The sequence below is a fragment of the Barbus barbus genome (assembly GCF_936440315.1).
Source record: "Barbus barbus genome assembly, chromosome: 20".
NCBI classification, from domain to species: Eukaryota; Metazoa; Chordata; class Actinopteri; order Cypriniformes; family Cyprinidae; genus Barbus; species Barbus barbus.
The window spans coordinates 30,577,331-30,597,129 of record NC_136748.1 but is presented as its reverse complement, the minus strand read 5'-3'; the positions used below and the strand labels follow the sequence as shown (position 1 = coordinate 30,597,129).

The following is a 19,799-nucleotide window of genomic DNA, read 5'->3' as shown; positions in this document are numbered from 1 at the left end:
TTATTTATTTCCGATTATTAAATGTAGCATCTTATATTGCTTTTGTCGAGACAATAGTATTTCTACTCCACTTTGTTCCCATGGTAAAATCCATGTAGAGTGACGCTCATCAGTCTGTGCAGACACACGTACCCAGCATGCATTGCGGGCAGCACTGGCCCTTGCGCAGCACAGGGACCCTGCAGTCTGCGACCGGACACTGCTGTGAGAAGCACCGGACGCTCCCGTCACGGCAGACGCAGCTGCTGCAGGCGTTGGGTTTCCACGAGTCGCCGCTCCGCAGGATTTCTCCAGCGCTGGAGACGCACAACTCCTGATGAACTCCGGGACGCGCCGGCTCCTGATCCTCCTCTGAGAGCAAAAACACAAACATGAACACATAATGATTACATTTAACGGCATTAAAAATATTTAATGCAAGTGCAAGGCTAGGTTTGGCCACCCCAGCTCGTGAAGCTAGTGTTGTTTTGTTTTTTTAAAGAAAGCAAACAGTAAATAAATAGAGTGCAAGTCTAAAAGGGGCGGGGTTTTTTTTAAGAATAGAATTAGAATAGAGTGCTAGCGTTAGAGGGTCAGATAAAGATGGAAGAGATGTGTTTTTAGCTGATTCTTGAAGATGGATAAGGATTGAGTTGGGCAGGTCTCTCCAGGAGGGAACAGTTAATGAAAAAGTCTGTGAAAGTGATGTTGTGTCTCTTTGGGATGAACGATACAGCGATGTTCACTTGCAGAGCGCAAGCTTCTGGAGGCACGGTTATACTGTACTTGTAACACGTACTCTTCAATTGCACGCATAAATGCACCAGCGCGTTGTATATCATTTCTTATTAAAGCACAATTATATATTTAAAGGTTGTGGGAAAACATGATGTGTGTCAGATCCGCGTCATGTTCAGCAGCGGCAGCTCTTAAAGTAACAGCAGCCAAATAACCTAATAACCAGCTGCTGTGATGTCTGTTCATCAGAGAACAAAAGAAAAAAGAGGAAATCGTTTTGTAGCTTTAAGGATTCATCAATATTTAATTTAGAATTCAGTGTTTGATAGCTTTATTAAATTTCTGTGGATTTCCTACTTGCTGAAGGGCACAGGTAGATAAATATGACATTTATTATAATGGGTTTATGTGAAGAATGTTTTAAGTTAAATTAAAAGTGGTTATTTTTAAAGTCTAATAAATGTTCAAATTGATATCTCTCATTTATACTGTAATGATGAATGGCTTTAATCAATGGTCAGTTTCATAGAGACATCAGTATTGGTATCAGAGATGCTCACCTTCAATCATAAAAATATCTTTATGTCGTTTGTACATTAATTTGAATATTGCATGCAAAATTATTGTAATATAAAAGTATATTTAAAAATGTTAATGTTAGGTGAGATTAATTGCAATTAATTTTAGAAAAAAATGTGTGATTAATTAGTTTAAAGCTGCAGTCCGTAACTTATTTGGGTTAAAAATGATCTGAAATCAATTTCTGAGCAAGTACATAACCAGCCGGATCCTGCAGGTGGAGGATCGTTTATAGCCTTTTCTCACAGCAGCTGGAATTATTACATTTATCATTTTGATGGCGGATTGTAATCCAGAAAGGTACAGAAATTAAAACCTACATGCTAATACACACGTACATACATTGCTAGATTTAATCACCACTGGTATTGTAATGCTTTTTTCCTCAGTTGGTCAGAACAAAAGTGGCAGACTTATTTGTTACTTGTTCAGATGACAATATATGGTGAAAATTCTGATTTGGGTCATATATTCCAAGGCTATTCTGTGATTGCTAAGTACAGTATCCACACACACTCCTCAACACATTAGATTCATCCACGCTGGAGCCGTGCCGCTGCACTAACCAAGTCATGAAGATAATTCTGCACACAGCTGCAATTGCAGGTTTCAAACAGAGATGGCGACACAGAGGCAAAACTTACGGACTGCAGCTTTGAAAATTTAAAATTGATTGACAACACTAATAATAATACTGTACAGATGTGATAAATGCCGCCACACGTGCTTGGCGACCCATAAAAAAATAAAAATAATTACAAAATATAAAACAAAGTGTACTAGAAAGTTTTCTTTTGGTTGTTTTTATTTGAATTCATAATAATTTAATAAATTAATAATAAACAATTTAAAATAATTTCATCATAATTTAGTTGTGTGGGTGTGTGCGTGCGCGTGTGTGTGTGCGTGTGCGAGTGTGTGCGTGTGCGTGTGTGTGAGTGTGAGTGTGTGTGTGTGTGTGTGTGTGTGTGTGTGTGTGCGTGCGTGTGTGTATGAGTGTGCGAGTGTGTGCGTGTGTGTGAGTGTGTGTGTGTGTACCTGTACAGGTGTAGCAGCAGCTGTCTCTGCTCCGGACAGGTGTGTGACACAGAAGCGGAGGACAGGATTCAGAGTCACACAGCACTCTTCCCTGTCGACACGTACAGCTGGTGCACTCGTCCAGACGCCACGTCTCTCCCTCCACATACAGCTCTCCGGCCGGAGCGCGACACACCACCAGATCCAGACCCTCCGGCTGCCCGCTGCCCGACTCCTCTGACACACACACACACACACACACCTAGTGAGCGTTTCATCCTGAGACTCAGGTGTTCTGGTCAGTTTGTGATCTGCATCATTTACTGAAATCAAGCTGGTTCCACACTCTACTTATAGAGTGGAATATATGACTGCCCAAATCCAACTGAAACTGGACATTTTTATACAAAGGTGGACACCTGTTCCTATGTATCTGGACGCATTGATCAGTAAGGAACTAGAGCTGGGCGATATGAGCAAAAATTCATATCTGTGTTTATTGGCTGATTTGTGGTATATGGTATATATCTGGGTATTTATAGTCTTTTGTATTTGGATTAAACAAAAACAAATAAAGTGAATGTAACCATTGGCATATAGGCTATTGTGTTTTAAAAAGGGTTAAAATCACATTACGTGCTATCATACAAATACACTTTAAAATTCTACATACGTCACATTGATTGTTTATTAACTACAAATATTTAAGCAAAGTTTATATTTTAGTCAGAATTATTGCACTCCTATTACATTGCATGTGTGTTTGGCGGCGGCGCTCGTTTAGCGGAGAATCTCAAAGCAGAAGTGTCATGCACTTCTGACACCAAACTGGAAATATTTCCATGGCTTTCTTACATTTACAGATGGAGAAGAGACCTGTGAAATGTAAGATATGCATTAAGAAAAACAGCACATCTCAGCTCAGTCTGTCCTCCACTTTATTTTCAGATGTGCTCGTCTTAAACTGTATATGGATATAAAGGATATTGCCCTTTGCTTATATATCGGTATATCGTACAAACTCGATATACCGCCCAGCTCTATAAGGAACCTTGATTTATTCCCTGCTGTTTTCTGGTTTTCTTTCTACTCTTATTTATTTGTATCAAGTCACTGCTGCTGTCAAGGAATGTTTAGTTCATTATTTGTAATTTGCTTTGCTTTTTTTACATGAAAAATGTGAGTCTATTTTAGGATCATTTGGATTTGTTGCATCATAGCATTATTTTCATCACAATCACATTTTCCTCACAGACTTCATATTTTTGTGGAAACTGATATATTTTATTTTTCAGGATTCACAGATGAATAGAAAGTTCAAAAGAACAGCATTTATTTAAAATAGAAATCTTTTTTAACATTATAAATGCATTTCCTGTCACTTTTGATCAGTTTAATGTGTGTTTGATGAATAACTTCAGTTTTTTTGGTTATGTAGTTAGGTAAGGTATTTTATTTTTCAATTTGACTGGGTTAACTTCTCTTTTTTCGGTCTAGATTCCTTTTGTTTGCCTGTGGCCCCCTGAAGAGATGCTCTCTATGTTTCACTTATAATCTTTAATAAACATAACAGTTTTTGTTTTTGTAAATGCAGTGCTTGTTTGGTCAACCGGAGCCATTTCTTCTTTATCTTGTTTGGGAATCCATCACTAATTCTATTTCTATTATGCCCTTCTCGTTCCCCAGACTCGGTGTAATAGTGTTCATCTCTTTGTTTTTGAAATCTTGTGTCACAGTTTCCACAAAAATATTGTGCAGCATAACTGTTTTCAACATTGATAATAATCAGAAATGTTTGTTGATCAGTAAATCAGTATATTATTATGATTTCTGAAGATCATGTGACACTGAAGACTGGAGGAATGATGCTGAAAATACAGCTGCAGATCACAGAAATACATTACAGTTAATCATTAATTACAGATATTCACATAGAAAACAGCTATAAATTGTAAAAATTAGGGATGCACAATATTAGATTTTTGCTGATATGCCGATATTGTTCAAATAATTTTGGCCGATAACCAATGCTGATGTGATATATATTTCCCTTTGTTTTGAAACAACATCAACATCTCTCCTGCGCAGAAATTATAAACAAATTATATCATTCTGGTTAGTTTTGAGCAAAAACTTATTTGTTAAAAATAATAAGCTTTATTAATGTTTTTTTTATTTTATTTTATGAGAGTACATTGAAAGTCTTGAAAATAACTGTAATAAATCAATCTCTGCTGGGGTTTCTCAGACAGATGCAGTTGAAACCGTAACATTTTATTTGTGGATTTAACATTAATAGATGGTTTTCATGATCCATTTTTAAAAAATATATTACATATTATTCAGTAAATCTGTATATATTAAATTATTTAATTTACAAGTGTCATGCTTGTGATTTTTATTCTTGTAAGCTTTAGCTTCTGACCAAGGTCTGCTTTGAAGACTGGAGTAATGATGCTGTAAATTCAGCTTTGATCACAGGAATCAATTACAGTTTAACAGATATTCACATAGAAAACAGCTGTTTTAAATTGCAAAAATATTTCAGATTTTTTACTGTATTTGTGATCAAGTAAATGCAGTCTGGGTGATTATTAGAGTGTTGTGTGTGTTACCGTCACAGCTGGGGCAGCACTGGTCAGCTCGGAGCACAGGGTGGGCACAGGTGGGCACAGGGCAGGTGATCAGCACACACATCTCTCGGCCGGCGTGACAGAAACAGTCTCTGCAGCCGTCATGCCATCCGTCTCCCTCCTCGAAGCGCCGGCCGCCCGCCGTCAGACAGAAGCTGGAGGAGACGGTGACGGTGACGGAGGCGCTGGTGCTGGAGACACGTCTGTCTGCGTCTGAACACCACAGAAAAACAACTTCATCAGAACAATCAAAAGATTTACAAAAGAAGACCATTAGAGGTTATGAATGACATCGTAAAAACTACAGCGGACAAAGCTGGTCAGCTGATTATGAGTAATAATCAAAAAACATTTTTTTTTTTTTTTTTATTTAACACTATTGACACACTATTTCCTTTTTTTTTTTTTTTTTTTTTTTGGATATTGTGCAGTTGCTTTGACACAATTTACATTGTTAAAACCGCTATATAAATAAAGGTGACTTGACCTGACTTGAAACCTCTCAAAAAAACATGTCCAGCTCACAATATAAATAAAAAATTATAATATACTTTGCATAAATAAAATACCGTAATACAATCAGTGATATTTCAGTGTCATTGGTATACTATTGTAGTTTTTATTAATATTGAGTTTGTTTTTATTTTCCATTTTCATTTCATTTAACATTTTAGTCATTTTGTTGTGCGTTTTTGTCATTTTTATAAATTTTTGTTTTTAAAATATGTCTATATAGTGTTTATTATTATTATTATGGTTTTTATTAATATTTTAAGGTAATTTTTATTTTGACATTTTCAATTTAATTTTAGCTATTGTTTTAGTCATTTTTGTGTTGTGTGTTTTTGTCACTTAATTGTTTTTGTCTAAATATTTATTATTTTACTTTAACTTAAAGTAAACAAAAATGCTAAATGTTGCTTTTTTATATATACTTTATTTTATTTCAGTTAATATAAAAATTTTATTACAAGCAACGTATGTTTTTTTTATGGTTTTAGTTTCAGTTAATGGTGATAAGCCTGAATACAATGATTTTAAAATGTTAATCAGCATAAATTAAAGGCAGTAACAACTATAACTCGATGTATAAATACTTCGCTATTTAAATGTCATTATGATAAGACCAGTCTGAAATGATAAGAGTATTAGTGTAATGTGAATATAATATCCTTTTATAATTCCTGATTCCTGTCTCCAGCTGAAATAACATCCTCTAAACGTCTGATATTTTGCCAGTAATGAGTTTATAATTATGCTGTGGATAAACTGAACAGTTAAAGCAACACACACAACTTCAAGAAAAACCAAAGGCAGCATCTAAGTGTGTTTACCTTCTTAAAAAGTGTTTTAGTGCAGCTCTAAATATTTAAGCAGTTTTCTGAAAACTGCTCCAGATGTTTGAGAATAGCTGTTGTGCTTTTATGACGTGTGTGTGACCGAACACAGAATGAACTGAAATACACTCCACAAACACACCGGATTTACAGACAAACACATGAAGGCATGAAATGCAGTTGACAGAGTTAAAATAACCTGCTCCTGACCCGCTTTAACTCGAGCAAACACAGATCATCAGGTGAAAACCACTGAAACTGCACGAGATCAGCGTTTAGATGTAATAAACCGGTTCATCTGCTCAGACTGAAGCCATTAAAGCAGATGAGTGATGATCTGAACCAGCAGCATCCTTTATAAAACACACATCAGATCTGAGACATCAGAAGTGAGGAACTGATCAGGGTTTATAAAGCAGAACCTAACATGAAAACGTTAGAGCACGCAACTAAAACACCGATTATACAAATATAAAGAAACATTGGGAATCACAATATGCATTAATAATACAGTCTGCTTTATGATAATTTAAATATATAATCAATTATATTATTTGAATAGATTACTATGGACTAATATTGATTATAATATAGAAGTGTCAATGTTGTTTTAGCAGTAACTATTATAGTTTATGATTTTAATATTTTGAATTAGGTTTTTCTTTCTTTCTTTTTTTATTTTAATTAGTTTTAGTAATTGTCATCTTTATTTGTTAAAATACAATTTTAGTACCTGGTTAAACTAAATGAACTATACCTAAAATAAAGTACAAGTATCTTTTATTTCAGTTCAAGTTTATTAAAAGGTGTTTTTGTGGCTTTATTTTTAGTTGTCATTATAATATATGTGTTATTTCAGTATCACTGATATACATTAATATTAATGTATATCATACAATATGAATTACTATTAATATTTTGCTATTATTATTATTTTTTAAATATTTTGCTATTATTATAATGTTTTAAATATTTTGCTATAATTTTAATTTTAAAGTTTGAACAATTTAGTTGTGAATTTCATTTATTTTAAATGTTGTTTTGTTATTTTAGTATATCAAATTAAAATAAATAATTTGAAGTTTTTAAATTCATTTTATGCCAGTTATTTATATTTATATTCAGGTGATTTATTTTATTTCAAGTAATGAAAATGTGTTTTTATGGTTTTAGGTTTATAATAACCCTGATATGCATATATAAACACATTAAATGTTGGGAATAAACCGGCTCACTATGCATATATGCTCCAAGAGCACACTTGAATTTCTCTGCGGTTTTCCACGTTTATAGACATTTATAAATTGCTTGTAGGAACAGTGAGGCCTCAGATGAGATCACATGACCTCTGACCTCTGCACCGTCTCCTCATGCGTCTGCGCAGTCACTCACCTTTACACTCGCAGACGCTGCAGCCCTTTCTGCTCTTCTTATAGCCGTCACTGCAGAGTTTGTCGCAGGTGAACGGTGGACAGCGGACGCAGCGGCACATCTCACAGCCGTGCTTATTCCTCCTGTGAGGAGAAACAACACATAACCCATCAGGAGAGACCGCTCAACCGGCTGGGCAAGGCAACCCTAGTGAAAAATAAATATACTTAAATGTTTCTGAAATACACTTATTTCATGCAAAGCATTACATTTTAAATCTATGTAATTTGATTAGTGTTACTAATGAATAAAATTACATCACTTAAGTTACAAATGCAGTGTTAAAAATATGAAGTAAAAATCTGTCTCCAGAATCACCCCAAGATTCCCGAGTTGATTTTTAATAGTTTGACCCCTGGAGTCAAGGTATGCATTCACCTTGAGAACTTCCTCTTTGTTTCCAAATGCAATGACTTCAGTAACCAGCATAAACCTGCTGATTAAGCTACGAAAGTGCAGCTCTTGATCGCCGCGTAACGCTCTGACGCACTTCAGCTTCTGAAGACAGATGAAAGCACGTCTCACGATACGTCATAATAACACAGGACACTTTTATGCTTATAACGCCGTGATTCATTATAGTTTCTGGTCGCTGGGAGCTGCTGTTTGTGGAGGCACGATACACCGGATCCAGATGCTCAAACCGGTCTAACGGCCATCTGGTTCTGTTTTCCTCTGCAGAACATGAGCTTCATGAGTCCAGATAAAAGCAGCACCAGAAACATGTCACTATATAGTATTAAATAATATTATTTAAAACTACATAATAAATAAATAAATGATAACAAATGTTATATTCATTATTGTTATGTTTATTTAATATTACATTTAGGGTGAAAAAATTACTAGGTTTATTTTTGCTTTAATGACAAAAAATATATCTGAAATATAATATATTATATTTGTATTACATACAAATAATATCTTTATATAATTTTTTTATGTATTTCTATTTTTATTATTTTATTTGTATTATTAGTAGCAGTGCACCACCAGTAAAGCTCCTTAACTAGAGAGTCAGTGGCCAACATAATGCTGATTATATTTAATATTAAATAATAATATTTAATATTATATAATATCATATTAATAAATAATACATAGATAATACATAATAAATAATATATACATATGATTTTAAATATTATACTCATATTCATACTCATATTCAATTTGAGGTAAAAAAATTTTTTATTTATGTTAAAATTAGGCTCTATATATATATATATATATACGGTTGAAGTCAAAACTTTACATCCCCCTTTCAGAATCTGCAAAATGTTAATTATTTAACCTAAATAAGAGGGATCGTACAAAATGCATGTTATTGTTGATTTAGTACTGACCTGAATAAGATATTTCTCATAAAAGATGTTTAGATATAGTCCACAGAGAAAATAATAGTTTAATTTATAAAAATGACCCCGTTCAAAAGTTTACATCCCCTTGATTCTTAATACTGTGTTGTTACCTGAACGATCCAAAGCTGTGTTTTTGTTGTTTAGTGATAGTTATTCATGAGTTGTTTGTCCTGAACAGTTAAACTGCCTGCTGTTCTTCAGAAAAATCCTTCAGCTCCCACAAATTCTTTGGTTTTCCAGCATTTTAGTGTATTTGAACCCTTTCCAATAATGACTGTATGATTTTGAGATTCATCTTTCCACACTGAGGACAACTGAGGGACTCATATGCAACTATTACAGAAAGTTACAGAAAGGCTCTTAATGCATGGCTTTTGCTTCTGGAACATCAGTGACCGTTTGAACCTTCTGTAATAGTTGCATATAAAATATTAATGAATGAGTAAAAAACAGAGTCGTCGTCACAGATCACGGATGAAAGCTCATTAAGGAAACAGCTAGAGGTCACTATACTGTCCGTCCGTGTGTCTGTTGTTCATGAATTAAACACGTGTGGAGACTGCTGATTCAACACATATTCCTTTACGTTCTGTCAAATCCAATGACATCTGAGCCCCATTGAGAAGGGGAAGCAATTTAAGACCCCCTTTGTGTGGAGTTTGACCCGTTCGACTGTGTAAAATATCAATGTAAACAGCCACTAGTCCTATGTCTTCATCATTCAATGCTCCATAGCCACGGTTCATATATTCCAAAAACACTATGTTAATGCTGGCACCATGATGAAATTATGGCTGGCAATTCACTGTCACACAAAAATGTTTGTTTATTCATAACAATATAAAGCCTAGTAAACATATACCTAAGTAATTTATTAACACTGGACCAGGGTTAGTATAGTTAACAAAAACTAAAGCCATAAAAACTTATTACTTGAAATAAAATAATCTTTACCTGAGATAAAATAGGTTATTAAACTTTATTTTATTTGAGCTAGTTCAAATATGTGTCACACTTTTTAGACAGAATTTAAAATTCAAACCCTGGGTTAATAATATTTGAATCACTTTTCTGACCCTAGGTCACACAACATTTCACACTTGTATTTAGTCAGAGTATAGTACTGTAATTGACCCTAGATTTTCATTAATGTAATTACTTCTAACTTTGGGTTAAACAATGTTTCACATTTGTATATAGATAGTATTTTAACTTTGGGTCAACACTATTTTAACCCTGTGATAACATTATTTTAACCCTGGGTTAGCGTTATTTTAACCCTGTGATGTGGTCACATTTAACCCTTGGTTAACATTATTTTGACCCAGTGATGAAGTCAATTTTAACCCTGGGTTAACATTATTTTGACCCTGTGATGAAGTCAATTTTAACCCTGGGTTAACATTATTTTGACCCTGTGATGAAGTCAATTTTAACCCTGGGTTAACATTATTTTGACCCTGTGATGAAGTAAATTTTAACCCTGGTTTAACATTATTTTGACAATGTGATGAAGTCAATTTTAACCCTGGGTTAACATTATTTTGACCCAGTGATGAAGTCAATTTTAACCCTGGGTTAACATTATTTTGACCCAGTGATGAAGTCAATTTTAACCCTGGGTTAACATTATTTTGACCCAGTGATGAAGTCAATTTTAACCCTGGGTTAACATTATTTTGACCCTGTGATGAAGTAAATTTTAACCCTGGTTTAACATTATTTTGACAATGTGATGAAGTCAATTTTAACCCTGGGTTAACATTATTTTAACCCTGTGATGAGGTCACATTTAACCCTGGGTTAACATTATTTTAACCCTTTGATAAGGCTGCTGATGTCACTTTTAACTCGGGGCTAACATTAGTTTAACACGGTGATGAGAGCATTTTTAACCCTGTGTTAACACTATTTTACTCACTAGTTGCCAAGGCAACATTTCTTTCTTTCCTTTAGTTTAACTTGCTCTACTAAAACAACTAAAACAAAAACTAAAATAAAAATATATAAAAATAATTTACATGTTCACTCTAAAATTCCCTAATTTTGATAGTAATATACAATTGGATTTAAAGTCTTTAATGTTGTTTTATATCATCACTATTATAATCACGGCAGGCCTAATTTGGACAAAATTAAGTGCTAAAAACCCTTTAATTATAAACACATTATATATGTGCTTTCTGAACTTAATGGGTTTGTTTCAACCGGCTCCAGCTATTTTAGATACAGAAGAGGGTCATCTTCTTTTAAATGCTCATGATCTTTGGGTTTGTTTCCAGATCTTTGTTGTATCTGTTTATCTTACTAGCAATAAATGATAGAAACAAACACGCTCCGAGCAGAAGAGGATCTCAACATGAGCCACTATAAACAGGGATTTCCTCCAGAGCGAGATGGAGAGACAGGGCTCAGAGGACTCAAACTTCTTCTGAAATGATCCAGGAAACCCTCCATCCCCCCTGAGGGAGCTCAGACACCGGGTTTCCAGTGAAAATCTATCTGCTCCATCCTCCACTGGGGGCTTGTGGTTCAGATACCAGCGGAATCACACCTCACACTCACATACAGACACTTTTGTGTCGATGTGCATTTGATCATTGTGTTGAAAGGGAGGGATGGTTTTGAAATGAAAGCACTGGTTCCTACGCTCTTATGAGGACAGAAAAGCACCCAGATATTTGACCAGGGTCATGGATTACAGGGGCCAGGCTGTTTAACACTGAGTAAATATTATATTAACCCTGTGATGAGGACACTTTTAACCCTGGGATAAACAACATTTCACACTTGTATTTAGGCAGGATGTAGCATTGAAATTAGGTTATTATTATTTTAATCACTTTTAACCCTGTGTTAAACAATTTTTCACACTTTTATTTATACAGAGGTTAGCACTGTTTAACCCTGGGTCAGCATTATTTTAACCCTATGCTCATGTTATTTTTAACACTGCCTCAACAATATTTTAACCCTGTGTTTACTCCACTTTTAACCCAGGGTTAACACTGTTTTAACCCTGTGATGAGGTCACTTTTAACTCTGGATTAACATAATTTGAATCCTCTGATGAAGTCACTTTTATCCCTGGGTTAAAAGTAGTTTAACACTATGCTGATGTCACTTTATCCCTCGATTGAACCATGTTTAACACTTGTATTTAGGCCAAGGTTAGCATTGTGTTTAACCCAGATTTAACATTATTTTAACCCAGTGCTGATGTCACGTTAAACCCTGGGTTAACATTAATTTAACCACATGATAAGGTCATTTTTAACTTGGCATCAATTTTAACCCTGGATTAAACAATGTTTTACACTTATATTTAGATTTTGTGGTCTTAGATAATGTTACTGGTCATAAACAAAGATATAAACTTACATGTATCCATAAGGGCATGTCTTGCTGCAGGTCATGGGGCGACACTTTAGTGTGGATACACTACATTCACACACTTCACAACCATAGCTGTCTTTCTCATAACCCATGGGACACTCCAGAGAGCAGTGCGTGGACACATCAGGACAGGTTTCATCTGAAAACCACAAAGTTTACATACAAAAGATGATCAATGAACAGTCAAACTTAGGTCAAACTTATTTGTATCTCACATTTTTATTTAGACAGAGGTTAGCACTTTGTATGACCGTGGGTCAACGTAATTTTAAACCCAGGTCAACATTATTTTAACCCCATGATGACATAATTTTTAACCCTAGCTAACACAACATCTCATTGTTATATTTAGACAGAGGTTATCACTACATTTAACACTGTCTTAACACTATTTTAACCCTGTGCTGAGGTCACTTTTAACCCTGGGTTAAAGATCATCTCACATTTGTATTTAGACAGAAGTTAGCACTACATTTAACCCTGGCATAACACTATTTTAACCCTGTGCTGAGGTCACTTTTAACCCTGTGTCAACATTATTTTAACCCCGGGTCAACACTAGTTCAACTCTGTGCTGAGGTTACTTTTAACACTGGGTTAAACAACATCTCACATTTATATTTAGACAATAGTTAGCAATACATTTAACCCTGGGTTAACACTATTTTAACCCTGTGATTAAGTTAATTTTAACCCGGGGATAACATTATTTTAACCCTGTGATTAAGTTCATTTTAACCCGGGGATAACCCTGTCATAAGAGAAACACAAAGTCAGCTAATGTAAAAGCTGTTAATAGTGTGTACCGCTGTTTAATGCATATAACTCATGCATATAAATTCAAATCTAGTTATTTTTTGCAAAACGTTCAGTGCTGCTAGTGGTGAAGAAACCCCAAACTGTTACATGTTTTCTAAAAACTACAAATAATGATTTGGAGCAGTTTACAATCCTATGAGCTCCATGATGCCCAAACGTCCTACTGACTTCAATTCACATGGGAAAAACTTTCAGACTCATTTCAGTCATGGGGAGGATTGTGCAGATTTGTGAGGTAGATTTGTGTCTGAGATCATTATTTCTTGGACATGCTCTGTATGTCCAGAATCAGTGTTTGCTTGTGTTGCGGGCCGTTGGCACTTTCTCAAACAGACTTGGGAGTATTTTGGAGTGGTTTGCACGCAACACAGTTCTCAAGGGTTTGTGTGTGTGTGTGTGTGTGTTTGCACTCACTGCTGACACACTGGCACAGCAGACAGCCACTGGGGTCTTGCTGGAAGCCAAAAGGGCAGTCATGCCCAGAGAGAGAGCAGTTTTCCAACGGTGGGCAGAGCAGCGGGCTCACTGTCTCATATGATGGCTCTAGAAGAGAAAGTGAGTAAGTTCCTGTTTTTTTCAGCAATATATATCTCAATATATATAAGCTGGATTTGGGGTGGTTTGGTTTTGTCAACTCGAAACTAATCCTGTAACTCTGAATTTGTTCATCCACCATCATGGTACAGTTGGTTTATGGTTTACAAAGTAACTGTTTATGCTTACAATGGTTGCATTTATTTGATCAAAAATACAGTAGAAACAGTAATATTGTGAAGAATTATTACTTAAAATTATTATAATTTAAAACAGCTGTTTTCTATGGTAACATATTGTAAAATGTAAGATTGTAAAATTTCAGCATCATTACTCCAGCCTTCCACATATTTTTGTGGAAACTGTCACATTTTATTTTTCAGGATTCTTAGAATAGAATTATAAAAAAAAAAAAAAAAGGACATTCCCACATGCGTATTATATTCAGTGGTGTGAAAAAATCAGGCCCCCTTCCTGATTTTTTATTTTTTTGCATGTTTGTCACACTTTAATGTTTCAGATCATCAAACAAATTTAAATATTAATCAAAGATAACACAAGTAAACACAACATGCAGTTTTTGAATGAAGTTTTTTATTATAAAGGGAAAATTAAATCCAAACCCACATGGCCCTGTGTGAAAAAGTGCTTGCCCCCTAAACCTAATAACTGGTTGGGCCACCCTTAGCAGCAACAACTGCAATCAAGCGTTTGTGATAACTTGCAATGAGTCTGTTACAGCGCTGTGGAGGAGTTTTGGCCACTCATCTTGGCAGAATTGTTGTAATTCAGCCACATTGGAGGGTTTTGGAGCATGAATTTCTTCGGAACAATGATAACTGGGTTTCTGCTATTTGGATTAGGCGTTGCCCTAAATTATCAGAAAATTAAGGAGACGGGACTGGCTGTCCAAAACCTCTCACGGCTGCCCGTCATGATTGAGGCTGTAGGCAGAGCGGTCGCCTCGGAGACTGAGGCGATTAACCGCAATATGGATTCAATCACGGCTAAGCTCTCGGCTTTGGATAGAAAAATCGACGGACATGGAGATCAGAATGGACAATGAGAATTAGCTGTGAAACTGGAAGACAGCTGTTCGCACTAAGACAAAACAATCTTATCTCTTTCCGGCTTACCACAACAGAACGGCTTGGCAAGGCCGCTCTGGTATCAACTCTCCGGTGAATACTGCAGGGAGACGCTCTTTCTTCCATTCCCTCCTCCCAAAAACACCTTGTTATTGTCGGGCGCTTGTGCTCTGTCCAAGGACGTTTCCATGGCAATTGCTATGTCGCATCACAACCTGCGAACTGAGTCGACTGGTTTGGAGTGCTGGCGAAACGGATTTCAAGGCATACGAACTCACACGAACTTACACATACACACACTCATACACATCCCTAACCCCATCCCACGCCTTCGTCGCTTCATCCTGTCAGGCGTTAACGGGTCCGTGGGTTTGCGCTGAATGGCGGCTGGCCGGATGGCTGTTTCGTCTGAACTAGGATTACTATGCAAGTTATGTTCCTGTGTTGACTGTGCTTTATGCTGAGGTTTTTTGTCTGTTCTCGCGCTGCGTTCTCTTCCAAGAACGCAGTGCGAGGACACTTTTTTTTCTCCTCTCTTTCCTCATGTTATGCTGTATTTCTTCTTCTCTATTGCATTTCATTGCCTTGTACCTACATGTGCAATGACAATAAATTGAATCCAATCCAATCCAATCCAATCCAATCCAATCCAATCCAATGAACCGCCTTTTTAAGGTCATGCCACAGCATCTCAATAGGATTCAGGTCAGGACTTTGACTAGGCCCCTCCAAAGTCTTCATTTTTTTCTTCATTTGCTGGTGTTTTGGATCATTGTCCTGCTGCAGAACCCAACTTCGCTTCAGCTTGAGGTCACGAACAGATGGCCGGACATTGTCCTTCAGGATTTTTTGGTAGACAGCTGAATTCATGGTTCCATTTATCACAGCAAGTCTTCCAGGTCCTGAAGCAGCAAAACAGCCCCAGACCATCACACTACCACCACCATATTTTACTGTTGGTATGATGTTCTTTTTCTGAAATGCTGTGTTACTTTTACGCCAGATGTAATGGGACACACACCTTCCAAAAAGTTAAACTTTTGTCTCGTCAGTCCACAGAGTATTTTCCCAAAAGTCTTGGGGATCATCAAGATGTTTTCTGGGAAAACTGAGACGAGCCTTTATGTACTTTTTGCTCAGCAGCGGTTTTTGTCCTCTATAATGACCGCGCTTGTGGCACATCTACATTTGAAATAAAGAACCTGAGCACGCAAAAGACGCGACATGTGAAGCTGCTTTGAGAGAGAGAAAGAGAGAAGACACGCTCCAGCTGAATCACTCAAGCTGTTTTCAAATGACTGATTTAATCTGCTAGTTTGTGTGGATTTATTTACCCATACAGGGCTTTAGACTCATTCTTCCCACTGGTCGAACTTTTGTGACTAACATTCTCAGTTTGTCGCACAGGCACAAAATTTGGTCGCAATTTTTTATTTTATTTTTTTTATTTTTTTTGTTACAACATTTGATTAATCAATGCATGCTGATGAACTTTTATCATAGTTTATATTATAGTTATATGGTAATGAAAGTGTTCAACATTCAACCCGTTCTTTTTCATCAGTAGCCTATATTATTTGTGATGTAAATTTTGTGAACAGGAATTCCTTTTTTCTGCGCTTTCACTTTCAAATTCGCAATCTTGGTGTCACCTTTTACAAGAACAGATAATTGTCTGTTTTGCTTGTATCTATACACCTTTCACGTTTTAAGACTAAAACAAAGATGGATTCATTGTTATTCTTAATTAAAAACACAACAACAATAAAGCAGTAGGTTACAATGACAAACTAGCTTACATAACATTTATTAACAAAAAGGAATAAGATGAGGCATAGGACACATTACATGCTGTATTATTTACCGACTAATAGCCTAAATTACAGAATGTTTAGCAAACACTGAGGAACCAAATAAATAATAATACAAAAAAATAAAATAAAATAAGGAAAGCCTCTATAGCATAATGTGAGGTAAACAGCAAAGATAACAAGCTTTTCAAAAAGAAAAGAAAAGAAACTAAACTGGCTGTCGCTGACAGGACTTGCATATTTTTTTTTCTACAAGAATATCAACATGTTAACCTTCTCTGGTTTAAGAAGTGGTCTTTTACTTTAGTTTGAAAACCAAATTCTCCATTGTGCTCAGTCCGCTGCGCGCACCTTCGCAGGCTCTACACCTGAAGCGCTCGCACTGAAAGCGCTTCTCTTCATGTGATCAGTGAAATCTGGCTCCTGCTACAATGTGCCGTGGATCTGCAGCGTACGCTGTATGAAGCAGACGCTTTGGAGCAGCGCAGACCACGTCAAATTTTAACTCGCACATTCTCAAAAAATGGTCGCAGTCTAGAGCCCTGCCATACTTGCTATATTGAATAAATGTTTGCAGGAATTTCCCTCATTATAAACTTGAAAGCTGCGGGGATGAGTAAGCATGCAGCTAACAAAAACATGTTCTAAGAACATTTCACTAACATTCCCATTAAGTTATGAAAATGTTATTTCTAAATATTCTCTGAACGTACAAAACATAGTTTTTAAAAAAAAAATTTCTTTTGTTATGCAAACATTAATGGAATGTTTAGCGTTTTATCATTTTGAAAACATTATGGGAATGTTACTTTTGAATGCTCTAAAAAACATTCTGAAAAAAGTAGCAACTTTAAAAAAAAAACATTATATGAATGTTCAACTAAAATGTTTCCATGAATGATGTATAAATAACATTTTGAGAACATTATTAAAGACTCAATAACTCTGAACACACATTCTATTAATGTTACTGGAAGAGTGTTTGTTCACTTTAAAAGAACCTTTAAAACTTTAAAAGAACTTTTCCAGAAGATTCCCTGTTAGATGGGATTTATATTGTTTCTGACATGTAAACAACTCATACTGGCAAATAATATTTTGGTCATACCACCCACCGCTAGTTCACATTATCCAATAGCTCCTATATTTTAATTAATCAGACATTTTTCTTCAGAACAGCATGCACTGATTAGATTCACAATAAGGGACATAAATTAAGGATTTAAAGAGATTGATTTCACATTGACTATTTTACAGATGTGAGGCAAACTCAGATGTTTCTGTTAAATGCATCCTCATGTGCTCAACTGGTGCGTGTTGCAAGCAGTACGTGTTGAAGAAAAACTTCAGAGTCATCTGTTGTTTGGCTCCGATTATAAGAGCCGCTCCTAGGGTCGTTCGCTCCAAACGCATCCGTACAGTGCAATTTAACTGCAAACAAGCGTCCGGTTTGCATTGATTACACATAAACACAGCCACAATTATCATGCAATGATCCTCTTCGTCCGACAGCCGTGACGAACCGGTTTTGTTTAAAGTTAAATAAAGAAGCAAAAGTAGCATGAACAAACTGCTTTTCTGATTTCTCAAAATCAAACCAAAACATGGTGCTTTTGTTGAGAGCAACACGCTGGGATGCCATATGTGCAAGCATCAATTGCAACCATGTTGGCGCGTACGGAGCTAAAGAGGTGTGACTAATTATTCTTCCAGAAAATAATAATGTATAATTAAGGACAGCAGGTGGCTTCCATTTGGCAGCTTGGAGCAGTAAAAGGTAAAGCTTCTGTAGTCCGCAGACGCTTGCTGCTCGATACGTAAGTTGAACGCCAGTCTGAGCTTTAATAGGCTGAGTGTGTGTGTGTGTGTGTGTGTTTCAAGAGCTTGAGATACAATAAACCTCTAGAAATATCTGCAGCCACCACTAAACAGAGACAGATTGCAGCCTGCAGCCTGTATATTCAGGTATGTGTGTGTGTGTGTGTGTGTATATATATATATATATATAAAGATAAAGATATATATTTAGAGATAAGTGTGTGTACATACACACGCACACATACGGTATAATGCACACATATAATAACAGTATAAAACAAATATTTTGAAGCATACCTATTTTTACTTATAATATTTTCTTTTATCTTCTTTTTTAAAAACTTTTTTTTACTTTTTTTTAATTGTTTTTTTCAACTGCTTGCACACATTTTCAAAACTACCCAACAAAACAGACGAACTTCTTTTGCTCTCCCAGACAAACAAGGATTTTTCTAACTCTGCTGCTCTGTGTTTCACAGAAACCTGGCTAAATGGAGACACACCGGACAGCGCGTTACATATAGCTAACTTCCAGCTGATCAGAGCAGACTGCGATGCAGAATCAACGGGGAAATCGTGCAGCGGCAGGACGTGCTTTTACATCAATGAGAGGTGGTGTATAGATGTAACTGTGTTAAAGAAGATGTGCTGTTCAGATCTAGAAACACTCTTCATTAACTGCAAGCCTTTCTGTTCGCCGCGGAAGATTTGTTCGTTCATTCTCGTGAGTTTCTACATTCCACCACAAGCAAACACGAGATCAGCTTTACAGAAACTCGCTGATCAGATCACAGACACAGAACAACAACACCCGGACTCGGTTTTAATCATTCTTGGGGACTTTAATAAAGCAACTCTCTCCCGCGAACTGCCAAAATACAGACAGAGACAGTAATACATTGGATCACTGTTACACAGCGATAAAGGACACATATCACTCTGTCCCACAAGCAGCTTTAGGACTCTCTGATCACTGTTTGGTTCATCTTATTCCAACCTACAGGCAGAAACTTAAATCTGAAAAACCTGTATTAAGATCTGTTAAAAGATGGACAAATGAAACAGAGCGGGATTTACAAGCCTGTTTCTCTCTCACTGAGTGGACTGTTTTTGAAGCTGCTGCCACCGATCTGGACGAGCTCACAGAGACTGTAACATCTTATATCAGTTTCTGTGAGGATATGTGAATTCCCACCAAGACTCATCTAATCTACAACAATGACAAACCATGGTTCACTGCAAAACTCAGCAAGGGGGA

The 19,799-nt window shown here is 36.1% G+C and overlaps 1 protein-coding gene across 1 annotated transcript in view; it reads right to left on the bottom strand.

Annotated features, from left to right (window-relative positions):
* The window catches only part of LOC306886087 (cysteine-rich motor neuron 1 protein-like), a 58,848-nt gene that overhangs the window by 4,782 nt on the left and 34,267 nt on the right, over window positions 1-19,799 (bottom strand). The window contains exons 7-12 of the mRNA XM_079442963.1: window positions 13,705-13,833; window positions 12,457-12,610; window positions 7,676-7,797; window positions 4,929-5,159; window positions 2,335-2,550; window positions 133-351 (exon numbers count right to left, since the gene is read on the bottom strand). Of these exons, the coding sequence (XP_079299089.1) occupies window positions 133-351; window positions 2,335-2,550; window positions 4,929-5,159; window positions 7,676-7,797; window positions 12,457-12,610; window positions 13,705-13,833 (1,071 nt within the window). The remainder of the gene's footprint in view (window positions 1-132; window positions 352-2,334; window positions 2,551-4,928; window positions 5,160-7,675; window positions 7,798-12,456; window positions 12,611-13,704; window positions 13,834-19,799) is intronic.